The sequence below is a fragment of the Phaenicophaeus curvirostris genome, chromosome 1 (genome assembly GCF_032191515.1).
Source record: "Phaenicophaeus curvirostris isolate KB17595 chromosome 1, BPBGC_Pcur_1.0, whole genome shotgun sequence".
NCBI lineage: Eukaryota > Metazoa > Chordata > Aves > Cuculiformes > Cuculidae > Phaenicophaeus > Phaenicophaeus curvirostris.
In genome coordinates this window covers 163,578,671-163,600,477 of record NC_091392.1, presented here as the reverse complement: position 1 = coordinate 163,600,477, position 21,807 = coordinate 163,578,671, and the positions used below count along the sequence as shown (strand labels likewise).

Genomic DNA, 21,807 nt, shown 5'->3' with positions numbered 1-21,807 from the left:
CTTAAATTATTGAAATGGCAAATTGATTTGCTGTTGACTTAAATAAATCAAGCAGCATGGACCATTGCGGAGGAGTAAACCTTAAATCACAAAGCTTCCATATGAAATTCTAATTCTTAATAATCACCACTACAATAAGAGAGAGAGGATTTTTCTGGAAGTTAATGTAAATTAGCTCTTCAGTAGGATAAAATATGTTATGTTTTTCACATCAGTTTTATATAATTTTGTCCAAATCAACCTTTCGTGTTTGAACTTTCCAATTCTGCTATTATTTCATTACCACTTTACAATGAAAAATATCAGCTTAATTAGTGTCATCTAACCGAAAACCAACATTTATGCAGCTTAGGAAATGACAAGTTTTTGTCAGCTTGCCAACAGAAATGGTGAACAGAACAAATTAATTTTACCATTGTTTATCCAAATGTAGTAATATTGCTCCCACCATTATAACAGTGTGGACGTCTCATTAAACTTCATTGTTTTAGAGATAGGGAGCTGACAAGCAGAGAGGATAGATGGCTTTACTAAGGTCCTAAATGAAATCTACAGTAAGACTGGAAAGTTTCAGAATCACTTTCCAAAAGGAGCAACAAAGGACATAAATCGAGAGAGGTTGTGCAAATTCGAATTTGAATAGCATATGTATGAATTTAAAAGTCTGAGATAGCTCCAATTGACTTGTAAAAGAGATTTCTGGGAAAAAAAAATAGAAACAGCCATTTGATTTGGAAGTGTTAATGTGCAGGCTGATTAACCAATACACAGGAATTTGGTAGTATTGTAAAAGGGCTTTATATTTCTAACAAGAAAAAGCAAAGTGAATTAAAATAAGTCCTACTAAGAAATTTATAAAGGGTATTAGCATTTCAACTCTTGGGGCTTAAACCAGTCTTTTAGCAGAGAACAAGATGAATTGTGATGTAAGAGGAGCCTCATGAAGCTCAACAAAGCCAAGTGCAAGGTCCTGTATCTAGATGAGGAAAATCCAAAGCACAGTTACAGGCTGGGAAGAGAATGGATTGAGAGTAGCCCTGAAGAGAACAGCTTAGAGGTTCTGATGGTTAAGAAGTTCAACATGAGACAGCAGTGTGCTCTTGCAGCCCAGAAGGCCAACTGTATCTTGGGCTGAATCTAGAGTGTGACCAGCAGGGTGAGGGAAGTGACTCTACCCCACTACTTTGCTTTCATGAGATCTCACCTGGTGTACTGCGTTCAGTTCTGGAGTCCTCAGAATGAGGAGGACATGGATCTATTAGAGCAAGTTCAGAGGAGGTCCACGAAGATGATCTGAGGACTGGAGCACCTCCTATATGAAGACAGGCTGAGAGAGTTGGGCTTGTTCAGAGAAGAGAAGGCTCTAGGGATTTCTTGCAGCAGCCTGGGATTTGTTACAGCAGCCTTCTAGTACTTAAAGGAGCCTACAGGAAAGCTGGAGCAGAGCTCTTCCTCAGGATGTTCTGGGATAGGACAAGTGGGAATGTTTTTAAGCTGAAAGAGGGGAGGTTTAGATGAGATATTAGAAAGACATTTTTCCTGTGTGGGTGGTGAGGCACTGACAAAGGTCTCCCAGAGAAGTCATGGGTGCCCCATCACTCGAGGTTTTGAAGGTCAGGTTGGATGGGGCTCTGATTATCCTCATCGAGTGGGAGGTGTCTCAGTCTATGGCAGTGGGATTGGAACAGGATAATCATTAAGGTCCCTTCCAAACCAAACCATTCTATGATTCTGTGATTTTTATGATTATTGGATTAGTTTGTTTCCAGTGACAATGTATAACTTGAACCTCAGTATCACCAATTTCGCTCTTCAAAAATCCACAGAAATAATTATGCATTTACTTCCTCCCACTGTCTTTAAGCAGTGCTATGTGGTAGACCTACTCCACTGCCTGGAGATGATCAGAGGGCTGGAGAACCTCCTATACAAGGACAGGCTGAAAGAGTTGGGATTGTTCAGCCTGGAGAAGAGAAGGCTCTGAGATGACCTTGTAGTACTGAATGGGGGCCTACAGGAAAGCTGAGGAGGAGAGTAAGGAGGAGAGTGCAGGGATAGGATGAGGGGGAATGGATTTAAGCTGAAAGAGGGTGCATTTAGGTTAAATATCAGGGAGAAATTTTTTCCTGTGAGGGTGGTGAGGCACTGCAACATGTTGCCCAGAGAAAGTCATAAACATTCCATCCCTGGAGGTGCTCAAGGCCAGATTGGATTAAGCTTTGAGCAGCCTGCTAAAAGAATGTGACCCTGCCCATGGCATGGGATTTGGAACTGGATGAGCTTTGAGGTCCCTTCCAGTCCAAATCATTCTAGTATTCTATTATTCTAATAGATTATGTTGTTTCCTTCTGTAAAGTACTGGAGGTTTTACCTTTGGTCTCAAATCAGAGGTATGCATAGTGTAACACTTACTGTAAGAATATTTAGAGTCTGGATTGCCATCTATGAAATACATAAACTGAAATCATTAATCTCTCCCAACATTAATTTAGACATTCTGCATTTACATTGAAAGGGAAAAGCTGATGTTTGGGACTTACGTGTAGTAGTGTCTAATTGGTATATAAATGGATTCTGCAGCTACAGTTGCTATCACAGGTTTAATAATAAAGGGAAATTTAAATTAATTTAGATGACTGAAAGGTGTAGAATGTCTCTAGGGGCATCTTTGTTATGAAGAAAAAAAAAGAGAAATCAATTTGTTTCACTGAACTTGGGTACAAAAATGAGTGTTTTATATGCAGAAGTAACTGATAAGTAAAAGAACCTTCTTTGGGCTTCTCCATACATGTTTACCCAACTGTATTTGGAGAATTCCACTAGTTAAAAATATGATAACTATGACAGATATTTATATAATGATAGACACTCCTGATAATTTGGGAGCAAGGTATAACTTGGCATAAAATAGCATATCAGCCAATCCTAGGCACAAGAGCCTATTGTTATGGAATTTCCTGTCAATCTTGCAAATGCAGGATTTGAAACTGTGGATGACCATCCAGTGCATGGGCTTGTCCTCCATCAGTTTTTTTGTATCATCTGAGAAATCCATATTTCATACGTGAAGTGTTTCATTGATTGCAGGGCATTTATACATTTTCAGCAGAATTGCTTTATCCTCAAAAATAATGCGTGGAGAACTGAAGCAAAAAGCTGCAATGCCAGCTCAGTTCATGTGCACAGGATAAATATGGACACAAGATGGCCACCTCCAAAAGCAGCTTCCTTGTGGCAATTTCTTTTTACAGTGCTAAATTACAATGGAATTCTGGTTTTCATCCTAGATAAGATTGTATGAGTTGCTGATATAAATCCAACTGTCACCACATTTATGGATTGATCTACGTTTCCTTGGACTTCCCTGTCTGTCTGTTATTCATATGTTTTCTCTTAAAAAGCAATGTTTTTTGTCTCAGTGTATGCAATACAATTGGTTCTGGCCAAAACCCATTTGCAACCAAAATACAAAGGCATTTGCAGGATAAATGATTAGTTGGAAGCAGCAAAACCACATTTAGTTCTAGATAAATCCCTTTATCTAATAAATGAAAGCTGAAAATAGAAGAAACATGGCAGCATCTTCTCCCTTCACACTGAAGTAACCTTGAAATAGCCTAAAAGCCCCTTCAGTTTGCTGGCTGACTCATAAGATTGTAACTATAAGAAATAATATCTAACTTACCAGAAATTGTTGAAAACTTTAGTGAAGGAAATTCAGGCTGTTGTCCAGGACTGGGACTCATTCCCAGATGGATCACTGGCTGTTTATCAGCTCAGTCATGTATACGTGCTTGCTAATTTTGCAAAATCAGTTTCCAATGTTTTCATAGAAACACAGAATGGTTTGGGTTGGACCTAAAAGCTCATCCAGTTCCAGGGACATCTTCCAATGGATCAGGTTTCTCAAAGTCTCATCCAGCCGAGACCTGAACACTCCCAGCAACGGGGCATCCACAATTTCTCTGGGCAACCTGTGCCAGTGCCTCACCACCTTCACAATCAAAAATATCTTTCTAATTTCTAATCTAAATCTCCCCTCTTTCAGGTTAAAACCATTGTCCCTTGTCCTGTCCCTGCACTCTCTGATTAAGAGCCCGTCCTCAGCTTTCCTGTAGGCAAAAATTAGTTTTACTCAAATGATTTATCTTTCAGGTTTGTAACTAAGCAATTCAAGTTAATGACTATCACAGGCTTGGAGTCAAATTCTTCATAAATTCTTTTCACAGTTCTTTCCTAAATAGCTAAATTTGTCTGCAAAGATTGAAGTTAATAAGTATCTTTAAATAAATGGTGGTTTATATGTTCATTTAGGGATATAAGGATTGACTTAATGGAACATATAAATAATCTATCTACCCCATCATTCATCTAACCCAATCTATGGCCTATAGTCAAAGACAGGGATAATTTATTACTAATGTGTTTGGACAATATTACAGTGATCTACAGCTGGATATGCTTATGCCTGACACGCCCACTGTGAGTAACCCCAGAAAGAAAAAAAACCTTTTTTTAATTTTTTTTATCTAGTTCTAGTGTATGCTTCATTCTCAGACCTTGTATCATGAAGCACTGAATGCTTCCCATGAGGTGTTAAGTAACTCCAACTTCTGTAAATTAAAAAGTTCCAAGAACCATGATTAGTATAGATCAGATTAGAAACAGGAGAGCTTAAGCTGTTGAAATTCTTCACTATTCATCTTTCACTATGAAAATACATTTTTTTATACTTCTGCATTTTGAAATTACCATTCCCTGCTGTTTGTATGCATTCTGTTGGGATGTCATTTGTTCATTTTTTCTTGCGTTATTTCGACTTTTGCTTTTCTCTCTATATATGTCTCTCAGATTTTTGGTTTTGTGTTGGCACATGTACACATGCATGCTGGGCTGATTTGAATGAGAGAAAATGTGAAGTAAATAGCAGTTTATGCAGGACTACATTTTCACCTCTGTTGAAGAAGACAGATATTCAACCCATATTCCCAGCTTGCAAAGATAATGTATATCCAAATAGGAGGGATACATTATCAGAAGGTATCACACAGGTGCAGTAAACATTGTATCAGGAGCAACTGCAGTATAAAGTTCACAGTTCTGATTGATAGATTCTAGATTGCAATTGTAAAATAATGTTCTTTCTGTTTTGAACATTTTTTGGTTCTAATGAATCACTCCTATGGAAGCTGAATCCACTCTTCGGGCTGTTTCACCTTGACATTGCAATGCATACGTAAGAGTTAATAAGTACAGAGTAAATTAACTTACTATTTTCCGGAAAAAAATGTTAAAACTTTAATTTCTGTAGGAATGTTTTCATGTTCCAGATATAATGGTACAGAAACCCATGGGCTACAGAGATGTTTGTTAATGGCATGGTATGGTTAGACAAAGACAGGTTTTAATTTCTGTTTTAAATTGTTGTAATTAGTTGTTATTATCAGTATGCTCTATCTTGAATAACTAAAACTTGGTGCAATGCTTCTATGTTGAAAAGAATTTTATGTGCTTGTTTTTCTTTGGATGGAGATGGAAAGAAACTTTGCAAATTAGTTTAATGGATTGCAGTTATTTGAGCTCTGCCCCCGCCCTTATTTATCTATGATTTCCCTACTCTTTAAAATTAAGTAGACACACTATAGAAGTCCCATTAATTACTTTTCAAATGTCATCTTCAGTGCAAAAAAAATGAACCCTGCTTTGAGAAGTGAAAGCAAAACTAAGCTGTTGGAAGATCAGTGTAACCATTAAGACATAAACTCTGTCCATTTTGTTAATGACAAGATTGTTCTGACAGAGTTCTGTGTTGAAATTATGTTGCACTCCTTTCTTATGGATCCTGAATTGGAGTTAGGCCTGTGATTCCTGGAGGGGACTCTTAACAGTCTTATGAGTGGTATTCATAACTTGAAATAGATTTCTGTGGACTGTGGATGAAAAGTATATGTGAGGTCTTTCCAGATTTGTTTCTAATGCCTGTTTAAACATTTGTTTTCTTATCCTCCTGTAGAGTGCATATCTCCTATGAAATTGCATTTTGACAAAAATAATCCAGTTCATCCACTTTTATTGACAATAATAAACCAGTTCATCTAAAAATTTTGGTCTTAATACTTTCTGAAATTCAAGATCTTACTTGGCATTACCATCATTATGAACAATTTACTATTTACAGTATTTCAGAATTCATGCTGTATTCACAGACTATAAATTGGAGGAGCTTTTCCTTTAGATGATAAGAGCAATCTTTTACTAGAATACTTCCCTATGCATTCCACCTCACACCCCAACAAGTGAGGGAGGTAAATGCGTGTACGATATGCAATCCGGTATTTTTGGACCACAAACTTTATATGATTCTTCTTTCCTTGGTTTATATCTAAGTTCTGCTTTTCAAAATTTCTTAAAAGTGGACCCATTTTTCAAGTCCTTGCTAATGTCTTTTGACGTTGCTTGAACTAGAAAGGGATTATGATGCAGGTACTTTTGTTGCTGCTTGCGCAGAAACCGAATAACCTCTGTGAGCAATAAATATGCTTCATTATGGAAGCAAACTGCAGTTCTAGAAATACATCAAAAGTGGTGTTATGGTACAGTGGTGAGTGTTGTGTACTGAAGCAGCAGTTCCACAGAACAGTTACTGATGGAATTGTGCTAAGCAATCCCTGTACAGCCAACTCAATGAGCGCCCAGCAGCAGAGGCTCAGCTATATTGGCCCTAGGCTACCATCTACATCTCTTGGTGCTGGGGGTAAACGCAGTTACATTAGCTGTGTGCAATGGAAAGGAAAGTAGTCCAGCAGAGTGGCTGAAAATCAGGGAATCTAAGGTTATACTTGAAAATTTATGTTTCCTACTCTTATCACTTGTGTTAATACCCAAAGACTATATTTAATGGAGACACGTGTTATTCCTGTCCATTTCTGGTAGGGAAAATACTGACATTTGAAAATAAGGATGGCAAATAAGGACTGTGGTGTGCTGGCCCTGATTAGATGTCATTTGCCCAGCAAAGTGGCTCTATCACTCTCCTTCTCAGCTGGACAGAGGGGAGGACAATATAACAAAGACTCGTGGGTTGAGATAAGGGGAGGAAGAAATGACTTACCAGTTACTGTCACAGGGAGAACAGAATAAACTCAGTGAAATTAATTATGTTTTTTTCCAATCAAATCAGAGTAGGATAATGAGAAAAAAAAATCAAATCTTAAAAACACTTCCCCGTACCCCTTCCTCCCTCCTGAGTTCAACTTGATTCTCAAATTCTCTGCCTCTTCCCCCAAGAGGCACAGGAGGATGGGGGTTCTGCTCAGTTCAATGCACATTGTCTCTGCTGCTCTTTCCTCTGCACATTCTTCTTCTGATCCAGCGTGGGTCCTTTCCACAAGATGCAGTCTTTGAGGAACAGAATGCTCCAATGTGGGTTTCACACAGGTCACAATCCTGTGAAAAAGCATGCTCCAGTGTAGGCTCCTCTTTTTCCATGGGTCCAAAAAACCTTCTAGGAGCCTGATGTAATGTGTGCTCTCCACAGGGTCACCGTCTCCTTCAGGCAGCCAGCTGCTGCAGTGTAGGGTCCTCCACGGGCTTCAGGTCGATATCTGTTTCACCATTAACCTCCCAGGGCTGCAGGATACAGCCTGCCTCATCTTAGGCCACCAGGAAATCTCTGCTCTGGCACATGGAGCACCTCCTTCCCCCTCCTCCTTCCCTGACCTTGGGGTATGCAGAGTTGTTTCTCTCACTTATTCTCACTCCTCTCTCCCGACTGCTGCTTCCCAGCAGTTTTTTCCCCCTCTTAAATATGTTATCCCAGAGGTGCTACCACTATCACTGATGGACTTATCCTTGGCCAGTGGAAGGTCCATTTTGGAGCCAGCTGGCATTGGTTCTATCAGACATAGCAAAAGCCTCTAGTAGCTTCATACAGAAGCCACCCCTGTAGCCAACCTACTACCACAACCTTGCCACACAAACCCAATACGTACACATAAAATGACAGACAAGCTGAGTAACTCCTTCCAGTCCTTATAGGCCACAAGATCTGACACTCTGCCTTTCAATTGATTCAAAATGTTCTGATTAATTCACGTCTTCAAAAATCCTTAATAGATTTTTTTTTCTAAAATATGCCTTTCTTTCTATTACATTACAGAAATCCTGGATGATTAAGACATATTTTCTGTACCATAGCATGTATTTTCCTTTTGTGAGGCTGATTTTTTTCAGCCCACAAGAATGCTTGTTGTTCTATCACAAAGAAATCAAACCACCTCCAATTCTTTTACATCCTGTGAGATTCACTGGAATGGTAATGCTTGGAAAGCACTAATGCCAGAAGATAATTAGGAGTGACAGCAAAAAAATAAATGAATATGACATTGAAGTGTGGCAGAGTGACAAGAAAAAAATTTAGTGGTGTTAAACTGCAGAAGTGTTAATGCCCAGAAGTAGGGAGGAGGGTGGCAGCTGCTTTCTCAGTGAAGAACTGAGAACTCAGCATTGTATTAGGCATTGGTACCAGCGTACAGTGAGATGAAGATAATTGGGAGGCCATGCAGAGTGCGTCAGGAAAACTTCCGTCATTCCTAAGCAAACACTCCCTAGTTTATTTCATGAAAGTAGCACTACACCCTCTTCCCCAACTGCAATTAGAGCCAAACTCAGTTGTTGTGTTCATGGACCATTTCCATCTGATATTGCTTAAGCAACCTAGAGGGTGAAATGTTCTTTCTTCTACCATTCTCCCTTTATTTTCTATATGACTACATATGTTTTTCAATTGTTTAAAATGTTTTGGCCTCTAAACCTCAGCCCTCAGCTGGTATAACTGTCAAACTAACTTCCTCTGGGAGTATTTCAACTTCATCTACAGTATATCCTTTCCACTATATTCCTTCAAACAGACTTCCTAAGTATTTTCTGTTCCCCCACAACATTCCAAACTTCTTCAGCTGTTTTAAGTTTCAAAATAACATAACAATTCCTTCTCAGATAAGTATACTCTAGCATTTTAAAGATTATTATTACCTCCTGCAATTGTAAGGAAGTAGATTTGAAGTCAGTGGATGTTTCATCACTTTGAAGATAGGTGCTGACTTAGGCTCAGGCCTAACAAAGGAGCATAATTAGCTTTATTCCAGGAGCTGAGGTATTCCTCTGAGTCACAGTTTCATCTTGTATTCTTCCTTGTAACTATATGATGCTAATTTAGGGCAGCAATAGCTCAAATAATTTAAGTTGTGGAATGTGGCTTCTCTTTAGTTGTTGTTTGGGAAAAGGAAGAAAGAAGAAAGAAAGGGAGGGAAGGAGGGAAGAGGAGAGGGAGGGAAGGGGAGAGGGACGGAGAGCTTGCCAGCCTTGTTCACTTTATTTTGTGTATGTGAAATTACTCCATAAAAGCTGAACAGAGATGTAGTGTGGTCCTTACTTTACATATTTGCAGCCAGAGCAACAGCGTAATTCTTCATTTTGTTTCTTTTCTGTTTTCTGATGGGCAGGTATCTATTTGATGTATCCAAAAATCCTCACTGAATGTGCCTATACATGAAAACAGTTTCATGTCTCATGTTTGGCTTTGTTGCCTAAGGGTGATCTGAAAGTACAAGGATAGACTGTCCTTTTTTTTGATTTCCTATTTACCTCTGATGGGAGATTGTCTGGTTAATTTGACACTTCTAATACGGGTCAGTAACTGTCAGTACTGGATGTTATCAAGCTTCTTGTAGCCAAGACAAAATTAATACCAAAAAAAAAGCACTGTCTGGTCTTCTAATTAATCCCACAGGAGAGTAAAACCTCATTTGAGTTAGAAATTTAGCTGTCTCCTGCATCAGAAAAAGCTGGTTTCACTTCACTGAGCTGAATTAAAACTCCACATTAATGGAATGAAAGCATGTTGCCATCTCAGACTTACAACCATCAAAGCAAAGGCTTAGAAACTTTACAAAAAACTGAATTTCTACCTTCAGTCCTTGAAATAACACACTGAGAACACATCATAACATCAAACAGTGTTATCATTCTCTTCACTGTTCTCCAGTGGAACTTTGTCAATATTGTATTTTTAATTTTTTTTCTTTTACTGTTATGAATAACAAAGAATCACTTCGAGCTCTAGTTTGGAGTGCAGGGTTGTTGTTTGGGGTTTTTTTCTGGAACAGAGAGTATTGATAGATAAATGGAGCTTGTTTACTTCTGTGCAGTGATTTCAGAATCGGGACCTCAAGGATGCTCTTCCAAACCCCAGATTCAGGAAGGTCTCTATCAAGCCTGTGCTACTAGCTGCATCATTGCTTTTTTAGGGAAGATGCAGATGAAATAGTTTAGGAAGCAAATAACTACTTTTATGCTGTCAGTTTTGACCTTTCGCAACAAAGATAGGTGAAAACAAAAGTTTACCTAAATCAGGGCTATAGGAAAGAGAGGAAAACTATTATTTGTTAAGTGGAGGTAGTTTGGGAGATGAAAGCTGATGACTTTTCTAATACTCTGTGTGTAAAGACAACGTATATTGGTTTTATACTACCAAAAGAGACCAGGAAAACTTTAGATTATAGCAACTTACTTTCTTCCATCCTCAGTGCAATAGATAGGCTTTGGGATGAACTCTGAGTGTCATACAGGCCAGTACCTTAATGCTGGTTTGTCCTTATTTGTAGTTGCCAAATTGCATAATAGAAGTTTAAAACACAGTAAATAATTCCCTAATGTGATTTCTTTTCATCCAGGTGTGGGTTTCACTGGGGTATTGTGTACTGGTGAAAGTGTCATCCATGAAAGGAAGGTGGTTTTATGCTGCTTCCTCCAGTTTTAGCATCACCCACACAACAGAAGTGCCTTCAAAACATCCTTGGAACAGAATTAAAACTACAGAGACTGGATAATTCTCTTCTTGTTGCTATGATAATTAGTGGTGTTGTTATTCTCATAACAATAGTTAAAAAATAAGCTGACACCATACTGCTCTATTTTTAGTATTTTACAAAGAGGTGAAATGGCAAGCCTTACCTAAGAAACAGGTTTAAAACAAAAAAAAAACAGCAAACAATATAAACACATTAAAAAAGGAGAGATTGGATCCTTTGCTTCTTATTCTGCCCCTTATTCACTTAGCATTTCATTCTTTGTTCATTCAGGCATATGAACTGTCTTACAATAATATTATATTCCCCTTGTCTCATGCTGCAATTAAATGGAATTAAGTTGAAACTGGTATTTTCCAGGATCTGAGATTCATTTCTTCAAGGGAAAATCCATCTGGTATGGCTGGATTACCGAGTAGCATATTGGAATACTATTACTTTATATTATTAAAACTATGGAGATATTCATTCTGTATCATTTTAGAGAAAAGACAGCATTTTTATAAGCCTAAGTGTTGAGCTTTGAATACTTAGATCTATGAGTGTAAAAATATACTACTTACTTACATATCTCAATAGGGATGTAAGTATCTATGTTTGCACATTCATCACAGAAAATATTATGGCATTAACCCAGAAGCTGCATTTTCTTTTGTGCTACAAAAGACAGGACACATGTATCGGTGTATTAAGAATGTGATGGAAATGGCTTCTTTCTGCTAGTACCATCAGTCTGACAGAAGCCACGAGGAGCTTTATTTTTGAAATGAGCGAGCTAGGAATGACAACAGACTTATTTCTCTCTCCAACTAGATAGCCACTTATGTCAAGCAGTTATTAAACTGTGATGGTTTTGGTTTAGCTGCCATTGTATTCACAAAGATGCCTTAGAAGGCATAAGCTTTTACTGAGTATCAAATTTAATTTTTATAATTATGTACAAAAAATGAGTTTTCGTCTCACCAGTTACAATTTACAACCATGAAAAAACCTGAGGACTCATTTGAACTCTATGTCACAAATACCTAGGACTGGAAAATGGATTTCTAAAGAGTGGAATATTGCCAGTAACTGAGCCCCTCACTTGGAAGGAATGAAGGATAGGAGTCCTTGCACAGCTTTACATATTGAGGTAGTCATTCCAATGAGGGATAATAGTGCTTAAGTGGTTTGGTAATTTCAGGAGAATACTGAATTGAAATCACTGCTTTAATTCCTACTTGTTATGGAGTTACAAGACTTAATAGAGTATCTGATATAGTAGGAAATAATATTGCCATCCCAGTCTTTTTTTATTATTGTTACATCGTTGAAATGTGTTTTGTTTTACTAAGAATCTACTCTTCCCTCTGAGTATTCTTCATTTTCCATCCTCTATGGGTAATCTTTTAGTTGATTTGCTATTCTTGCCCCAGCCATAGCAATATTGGAGGGGGGAGGTAACTTCTGAGCAGCTGTGGTGGCACGGCAGTTCTCAAGCGGCTGAGGAGAGTGATTACCGAGGTCAGCATACTTTGCCCTTCTGCTGAGATGTTACACATCTAAATTTCTGAAAGAGATGAATACCCTCTTTTGGTAAAGCAGAGATTTGGAGGTGTTTTAGACTGGACTCAAAGTCAAGGAACCTGATTCTCCTCATCACGTCTAGAAATGCTGTTTGCTCTCATTTCAATTTTGTGTTTCAACAATCATTTTCCTTAGAAAGCCGATAAATAACATTTTCACCAGCATTCCTAAATAGGAATCCTATGTTTCAAACAATAATAATCTGCATTTATAAAAAGATGACCGATCTTTTTAACAAAAGAAAGTGAAATCCAATAAAAAATTAATGAAAGTGCCAACAATACCTTCTGGTCTATGTAGTTCTGTGTTCAAAATAGTAATTTATTTCATGTTAAAGAAATATGTGTGATGTCAAAATGAGACATTTTATGAAGACTAAGAGATTTGCTAGTTCTGCAAAGGCCATTATGAATAGTATGATGACAAAAATCTTAGACAAAAATTTTGTTCATCCAGTATATAAAATATTTCGAAACAGTGATCTAAACTTTCTGGTTTTGCACAAAGTAGCCTAGGTTAAGTATCAATCCTCAAAGGTAGTTGAATTCATCAGTAAAATGCAGCATCTCTGTGGGGACTGAGAGTTTATTACAGTGATCACACTGGTCCCTTTCCTCATATTGCATCTTTCAGTGTAGGAACAATAATTCAGAGTTCTATAAATTACTTTGGTGAATGTAGCCCTTATTTTATTTGCAATGCCCAAACATAGTCACAACCCAGGTGCTTACTATTCAATATGGTTTCGTGACCTTCTTCAGCCACTAATTCTGTAGATAAATGGGAAATTATTTGAGTTTAGTACTTAGCAGATGAAAATCCTACCTCTAATGCTCTCATAATTTTGCTCATTATGAAGCTAGTCAGACTTATATAAGTAAGTTTGCTGCAATAAAAACAGGACAATTCTGAAACCTGCTTTAGGAAAAGACGCAAAGATCATCAGAAATCAAGCCAGTTTGACTAGTTGTGCTTGGATGTAGATATTGGGGCTCTGGACATAACACTATGCCATGGCTCCAGTCAGGAATCATAGAAGCACAGAATCATTAAGATTGGAAAAGACCTCTATCATTTCAGTCTCACCATCATCTCAACAGCACCATGCCTACTAAACCATGTCACGAAATGCCACGCCTACACGGGGTTTTTTAACCCCTCCAGGGATGGGGACTCCACAACTTCCCTGGGGCAGCCTCTTCTAATGCTTTACCACTCTTTCAGTAATGTTTCCTAACATCCAGTCTAAACCTCCCCTGGTGCAACGTGAGGTCATATTCCTCCCCAAGGAGTTCTTGAAACAGAGAGGTGGTTTAAATGTTTTAAAAATGCCATATCAATTGTCATTCCTCATCTTCCCTTTCCTATGCAAACATTCCTTTGAAGAAACAGAAATAATGTGTGAAATAAACCCAATTCCTACACAGGGACTTCAGTTGCTACCTTGCCATGCTTTGCTGATAGATCTTTTTCCCCCTCAAAATATGTAGCATCTATTGCAAGAATATAAGCTGCTTGTTTAAAGTCTCCATTGCGGGTGTAGCACCAGCAGAATAGCTCAGGCACAGCTTTGCCAACCTTTTCTTCAATACTAATCTTGATATACCATGTGAATTAGAGACTCATGACATATGTCATAGTCCCTCCTATCTGCTGGGTTCTTGCACCAGCCTCATTCTTGCATCTTTTGACGCGGCTTCAGAGAATAAAGATTTTGACAGTCAAGCTGCACAGGGAAAAGATGGAGGAGTTATGGCTCTGCCATGTCAATTATGTCTCATCTATATATGGGGAAAATTCAGGGAAGAGATTGTTCCCTTCCTTATTAATTTTGCATGGGAAACCAGTACAGGAACTTGAGGATGTTCATCCTCTTCCCACTCTGCTTTCATGTTATGATGCCAGAGACTCATGATACTCCTCTAAGTCCTATGTTTTGCTATAAAACAGATAAAAAAACTCTGTAGTTCTTCTTAGAAGGACAATATACTTTCCCATAAACCTTATGACACACGCAGAGTAAGGAAGAATACAGCAGATTATTAACGTGGAACAAGAGCACAATGGTTGCAACAGGGAATACCAGCAGGTAGTCTTGTACTACATGTGCCACATAAAAAATCACAGCTCTTATGTTAGACAGACAGGATAAATTGATGTGTTGCTCACCAATGTCAAATGACTTAGCTTTTAATGAGAATGAGGTGTGCTTCTGACCAAACAGCTCAAGTTGTGTACAAAGCCTGCAAGAAAGACAAAATCTGCAGTTAGTAGAATCAGTGATGTAAAACTGACTTAAATATTTCTTTTCAATGTGTACCTTGCATTACTAACACAGGGCCTCAATGTGTGTCATTGCCTTTTAAACTAATCATAAGATACACCTTATCTTCTACTTTTTGTTTTTAAATACATTGTCTTAGATAAGGAATGAAATTTATTATCACAGATCTGCCTTTGATACTATATTGTTATCCATTTATATTTACAACAGTACTAGTGGTAGAATACTATTATACAATAGGACTGACATTAATGTATATGATGTAATTTATTCAGTTTATGTAACATAATAATTATTTTTTAGGGTCTTTAGTCATGACAACATAATATATTAGAAGCCATTTGACCTCAGTATTTTCAGACAAAAACTTGTTCTTTCACGAAGTCTGGTTTGCCTAGAAAATACCATGGTCTCTTTCTAAATGTTGTTTCTTTGATAAAGTTTCATGTGGAAAAACTCAATTAAAATCTGACATAAATAGTGAATGATGGTTGAAATTTGTAAATATTGAAGTTAAATTATAGTGGAATAATAAGCAGTGCATGTCTTCTTTTACTGAGCATTCTGTCTGAGAAATACTGAGAATGAGATTGATAGCATTATCATTTACTGTTTTACCTTCTGCCCTGAAATTAACTTTGTGGTTTATGTTTATTATATTTAGCAGAAAAATTAGCATCTCAATTTTTCCAACCCGCTGAACTGTGCATGTATACATATGCATTTTTTAAAATAATAAGAGTTATTCTCTTCTGCTCTTAATGAGGAATGAAACCTCATTTTAAACATGAGACTTTGTAAAGTTGAGCCCTTTTTTTGAAGAGATGAGCATCACTGAAGTCAAAACGCTTTAAACGAGTAAAGCAACTTGATTGATATTTCTATTTTGCATTAGCTAAACTGCTAAAAAGAATAAGAACAAGAGAAAATTCTATTAACCAATGCTTTTCTTTGTTCTTCCTTGGTCATACAGTCACTCCCAGCACAGCACTGCAACGCGCCCACCCACAGTGAGCTTACAGCGGACCATTTCTGTGGAAGGGTAAGATGATTCTCTGTTGAAGCTGCCTATAGAGCTCTCAGATACAACAAAGCCAGACACTGATCTACCCACATCATCAGAGCTGTTAACTAGGTGTGGGTTTGCATATCACAGTGTTTAAGTTTGTGAGATGAAGAAATAAACACTTTCAGATTAATACTGATCCTTTCTAGATACTTAAACTGAAAGGTTTGGTTTTCATAGAGATGAGAATATTTGTCATTGAAATGACATATTAACTACAATTTCCTCAATTAATCTCACTTGACTAGTGTTAATATTTACATGTGTTAGCTGTAAAATTCTACCCACTAATCATGGAAATACCCAGCTAAGTCTTACTCTGTTTTCTTAATGTATGCATGAGTTCTTTTTGACAAAGCAGTGCCCTTAACTGAGGATGAAGTAGTACTCATAAAGAATAATAATCCTGTGCTGGTGTATATCTGTGTATATTACTGTGTTAATTGTAGAAGCGTAGATCTGAGTATTTAGCTGACTCTATTTTAACAAAATTAATTGGACAAATAATTAATAATTCACAACCACAGTTAATACTCTTGCATCTTTGTGATATTACAAAAGATTATACTTAACACTGAAACACAGATTTTGGTTGCACTGACTGGCATTGTTCACAAAAAGTGTTAGATTGGTTTCTCCCCTCCCATAGAAATGTGTAACTGTATGAAATATTTTGCAGGCAAGGGTAATAACTTGTCATTGGCTGCTCTCAAGTCCTATTTCAAGCTTTTCTTATCTGTGATAGAAGTGGGAATCCAAAGTTTCCAATAAGATGTCACGTTATTGTAACTATTCATGTGTTATGACCTTACTGTGGTGCAGTCAGAAAATAAAATGGTAGAGATGTGAAATAATCCTCTCTTAAGCGAAGCTTGAAATGTTTTTCTCTTGTCTCAGTTTTTGATTTCTTATCTAGATTTACATTCTAAGTTTTTATGGTTTTATTTAAAATGTGTAGGACAGCTATAGTAATTATTCATTGAAAACTAGAGTGAATAGTGAAATCATTACAGGAAAGGTACATGTGGCTAAAGGACTGTCACGTGGAAGTGAAGCTTTCATTATCCAAACTTCTTTCTCAAAACGGGGCTAATTTTAAGGTAGATCAGGTTGCTCAGGGTCTTGTCCAGTGAAACTGTGACTGTGACCAAATGTGAAGACTGCACAAGTTCTGGGCGGCCTGTCTCAGTGCCTGTCTCAATACCCTCATTCTGGTTTTAATTTCTTTATCTCTCTGTTTTTCTCTAATGAGCAGAAAGTCATAATCGTAGAATCATACAATGGTTTGAGTTGGTAGGGACACTAAGGATCCTGAAGTTTCAACACCCTTGAACACATTCCACTGGATCAGATTACTCAAAGCTTCATCCAACCTGGCTTTGAACCTCCAGGGATGAGGCATCCACAACCTCTCTGGGCAACCTGTTTCAATGCCTCCCCATCCATACAGTAAATCAGATAAACTCATGAATAAATTTATGTTTGAAATAAAACTGAGCTCTAAGAACAAGTTTATCAATTAAAGATATGATTGGATTAAAAAAAAGGAAAGAAAAATAATTTTAAAAAATAATTTGCTAAATCGAGATTTAAGGAAAGAATATTATAATATATTCACCTTGGTCTACTGGACTCCATAATTCAGGAGGTATTCTGTAGGTTTAAGCTCCTATTGAAATTTGGAAATGAATCTGTGTATGTGAATTTTTAGATAAATTACAGAATCTGTACTGGCCATCCCAAAAACTTGCATATATTGTGCATGAATCTTTAGAGCACAGTAAATGTGCAAATCTGCAATTGATATTACAGGTCTCCTGCTGTTCAGGAGGTAGAAGAATATTTGGCTTGTAATTATTACTAATCAAGTTACACTGCGTCATACTTAATTTCACATAGGAAAGTGGGGCTGTTAGGCTATTACACTGCTGAGCAAAAATAAGCAATCAGCTCAGCCCTAAATATTTCATAATGTTAAAGCTTGATTTATTCTAATGCTTTTGTGAAGCCCAAGTAAGTTTATAGTTAATACAATTTGACATCAAAACAAAGTTATTTTTCTCTTTGAGGAACTGGGTATCCATTAGTAGATTCCCGTATTTAGGTAACTCATTAAATCACTTTTGAGATGCACTTCGGAAGTAGCTGCTTTACCTGCAAGGCATCTCTGTAATACTGCAGCATTTGTGCATGCTGGCTCTGCGTGGTCACTGAAGTAATCTAATTATTGAGTCCTGTGAAGGAGAAATGAAATACAGGAGGGTGAAAGAAATACAGGGGAGACAGCATTTGCTGGCATTTATTCCTTTCCACCCTGTTGCAAATGTGATAATTGAGCTGCCTGGGATAGATTTTTAAAAAACTTTAATAGTTTTTTCATCTAGGTAATGGATTCATCAAAAAAAAGCAGTATTTTTTTTTGAGAGGGCTTTTGTGGACTTCACGTACAGCAAAAGAAGGAGTAGCAAGGTGAAAAAAAGTAAGGATGTCTTTAAAAATTAAATTTTATTTATATTCAAGCCATATATTCTTCACAGTGTAATAACAGTATATGAGGTGAACAAAATCATTGTATGTATAAAAGCATGAACTAAACAGGTGTTTGATGTCATCATTAGTGTGATCTAATTAATTACTTCCCTAGTGGTTAATTTGTATGGTTTGAAAATAAGAAAACTTTAATGTTTTAATTTGAAAATATTGTTAGTTTGAGGTTTTTGAAACAGTTATAATGAACAATTGTAAGTGTGAATATTCAAAATATAAAAATACTGGATGAAAATTAAAAACTGTTATTTGGAAATCATTCTGTACCATCGCATGAAGCCATGATATGAGTGGTGTACGACAGTTATTGTGTTTGCAGTTGGCATTCAGACTAAATGGTATTTTATATGCTACTAGTCATCTCTTCTGCTGATCTGCTCAGAAACTTACTTGATCAAGAGTGTTTTGATGGAAATTTTAAATGAATTTATGAACGTGACTGAGTGTCTCAAATATATATAAATATTTATATGTAAATAAACAGCATTTAAACCGTGACTAAGGGTAAGAATTTTTATTCTGAACAGGACAGTTATTATCAACCACTTTGTGTTTCAAAAGTTTCTTATATAAGGTAATTTCGAATGCTTGCTACTAATAGACTGTGTATCCCGAAACATGGCTTAGATGTACTGCTATTTGTAGGTGTTCTCTTAGTCTTTGAATACCTCCTGTCTCCTGATACTGCAATACAGTTTCCTATCACTATTTCCACCTCATCTAGCTTTATTTACAAACTTAAAAGCTGAATCAATCATTACAAATAGAGCCATCAAACGCTGTAAGTAAGAGTTTATAGTAAAGTGGTTTCAAAATGGAACCAACAGTTTTCAAAAGAAGGGTGCAAAGCAAGACTTTCTAGTCTGGAGTTGCCTATTGGGTATAGCAGGTCGGACAGAGATGCAATGTTCAGTATTTATTTTTATTATTATCACGTAAATAATGCACCTTCTTGATCAGAGAAGAGGAACAATTTCTTCTGTGATACAAAGTGTAAATGAATAAGTATACTGTAATAATCATCCCCTTTTCAAAGCTAAAGAGCGTATTGGCTGTCCTATATAGTCACTCTAGAAATCAATGAACTTTCTAAAATATAGGAAACATACTCCTGTGCATTTAAAGCAAATGTCAGGCATCATGATAAAAATACAGACCACTTTTTCAAAAAGGAATTTATTCCTTAAAGCTGATTCCATCCTGCTAGCTGTGTGCAGAAAACATTGCCTGTTGTGCAGGTTTTAATTTCCCTACAAAAGACAAAATGAAAGGCTGTCAAAGTCCAGAGGGGTTTCTACAAAACAAATAAAGTTGCACATGTATAAGCCAGTGCACTCATGCATGCATCAATCTGGTTGAAGCCTGGCTCCCAGTAGGTTCCCTTGTATTAAATATACTTCAAAGTTTGTGACAAGCTAGACATGATGTTTGCAGAATAAATGCATTAAAAATGTAGTCAGTATTAAAGTTAGAAAGAACTATTGCTGATACCAACATTCAATCAACAAGAAATGTCAAGGAAATCGTTGTCAAATAAATAGATAAAATACTAGTTTCAATCAGAACTGGTAATTGTAGTAAGCAAAATTATATTTTGCTGATATGATAAATGACTGTCTCATTAAAGGCTAAATGCTTAGCTGTTAGTATATCAGCTTTTAATAAAATTAAATAATAAGTCACTAATAAATTTCAGGTAAAGAAAATGACCAAAACATTGTCTCAGTTTAAGAAGTTATCCCTCTGCACTGCAATGCTCAACATGAAAGTGATAAATAAGAGGAAGGTTTCCTTTAATTTTTTTGTGTTACTTTCAATCATAATTGAAATCAGGGCAAAAATAATTAAAATCACAATTTAGAGATCAGACTCCACTGGGTCAAGTGCAACACTGATGCATTACACTGATTGTGTTCAGCCTTTCTTAGGCTCTGATATGGTGAAGGACTAGGGACTAGAGAAAGGGAAGTCTGCTAGGTCCTTGTCACTGCCAGCTCATGGTGGTTTGGAAACCTCATAAGAAAGTTAGATCAGAGAGAGATGGGGAGAAAGTTGAGGACTAGTGCTGTTTCACATCACAATGGCAAGATTTTGCCAAGCCTAAGAGGCAAATAACAAGAGGAAAAGTAAAAGCCAGGTTGCCACAGGAGTGATACTGCAGCAAAACAATAGATGAGAGCACCGCAGATAGATTTGTTGTAATAAGTTGAATAAGTTTGCTTGCATGTGAACTTTGAAGTCTTTTAAAAAGGTTTGTGTGCATTTGTTGCCCTTCTATAATGAGGTTTACAGAGTTGCTGGATAAGGGAAGAGCCACTGATGTCATCTACCTAGACTTGTGCAAAGCATTTGACACTGTCCCATACAACATCCTTGTCTATAGGTTGAAGAGACATGGATTTGACAGATGGACTGTTTGATGGATAAGGAATTGGCTGGATGGTCATACGCAAAGAGTTGCAGTCAATGGCTCAATCTCCAAGTGGAGATTGATAATGAGTGGCATTCCTTAGGGGTCAGTATGGGGACTGGTGCCATTTAACAACTTTGTCGGTGACATGGACAATAGAATTGAGTGCACCTGCAGCAAGTTTGCTGAGGACACCAAGCTGCATGGTGCATTTGACACACTGAAGGGAAGGAATGACAGTTAGAGGGGCCTTGAGAGACTTGAGGGGTGGATATATGCAAACCACATGAAGTTCAACAAGGTCAAGTGTAAGACCCTGCACCTGGGTGGGCTCAGGGATGAATGGACTGAGAGCAGACTTGCCAAGAAGGACTTGAGGGTACTGGTGGATGGAAAACTGGACATCAGTCTACACTGTGCACTCACAGCCCAGAAGGCCAACCGTATCCTAGGCTGCATCCAAATTAGCATAGCCAGCAGGCCAAGGCAGGTGGTTCTCCCCTCTACTCTGCTGTCATGAGATCCCACTTGGAGTCCTATGCCCGGCTCAGGAATCCTCAGCACAGGAGGAAAATCGACCTTCTGGAGTGGGTCCAGAGGAGGGCCATTAAAATGGTCAGATGGCTGAAACACCTCTGCCGTGAAGAAAGGCTGAGAGTTGGACTAGTTCAGCCTGGAGAAGGAAATGTTATAGCAGCATTCCAGTGTCTAAAAGGGCTTACAAGTAACCTGGAGAGGGACTTTTTGCAAGGGCCTGTAGAGATAGGACAAGAGGAAATGGCTTTAAACCAAAAGAAGGTAGATTTAGATTAGATATATGGAAAAAAATCTGCATTAACAGTGTGGGGAGGCACTGGAGCAGATTGTCCAGAGAAGCTGGTGATGCCCTGTCCCTGGAAGTCTTCAAGGCTAGGCTGAATTGGGCTTTGAGCAACCTGATTCAGTGGAAGGTGTCCCTGCCCATGACAGGTAGATGGAACTGGATGGTCTTTGAGATCTCTTCCAACACAAACTATTCTACATTTCTATATTCCAAGCCTTCATCCACATAAGATTTCAAATTCTT

At 37.5% G+C, this 21,807-nt stretch overlaps 1 protein-coding gene across 32 annotated transcripts in view; it reads left to right on the top strand.

Annotated features, from left to right (window-relative positions):
- Positions 1 to 21,807, top strand: part of DLG2 (discs large MAGUK scaffold protein 2) — a 1,047,701-nt gene that overhangs the window by 798,886 nt on the left and 227,008 nt on the right. For all 32 annotated transcript variants that reach the window (XM_069879637.1, XM_069879628.1, XM_069879594.1 and 29 more), the window contains one exon: positions 15,692 to 15,760. In XM_069879637.1, coding sequence (XP_069735738.1) covers positions 15,692 to 15,760 — 69 coding nt within the window. The remainder of the gene's footprint in view (positions 1 to 15,691; positions 15,761 to 21,807) is intronic.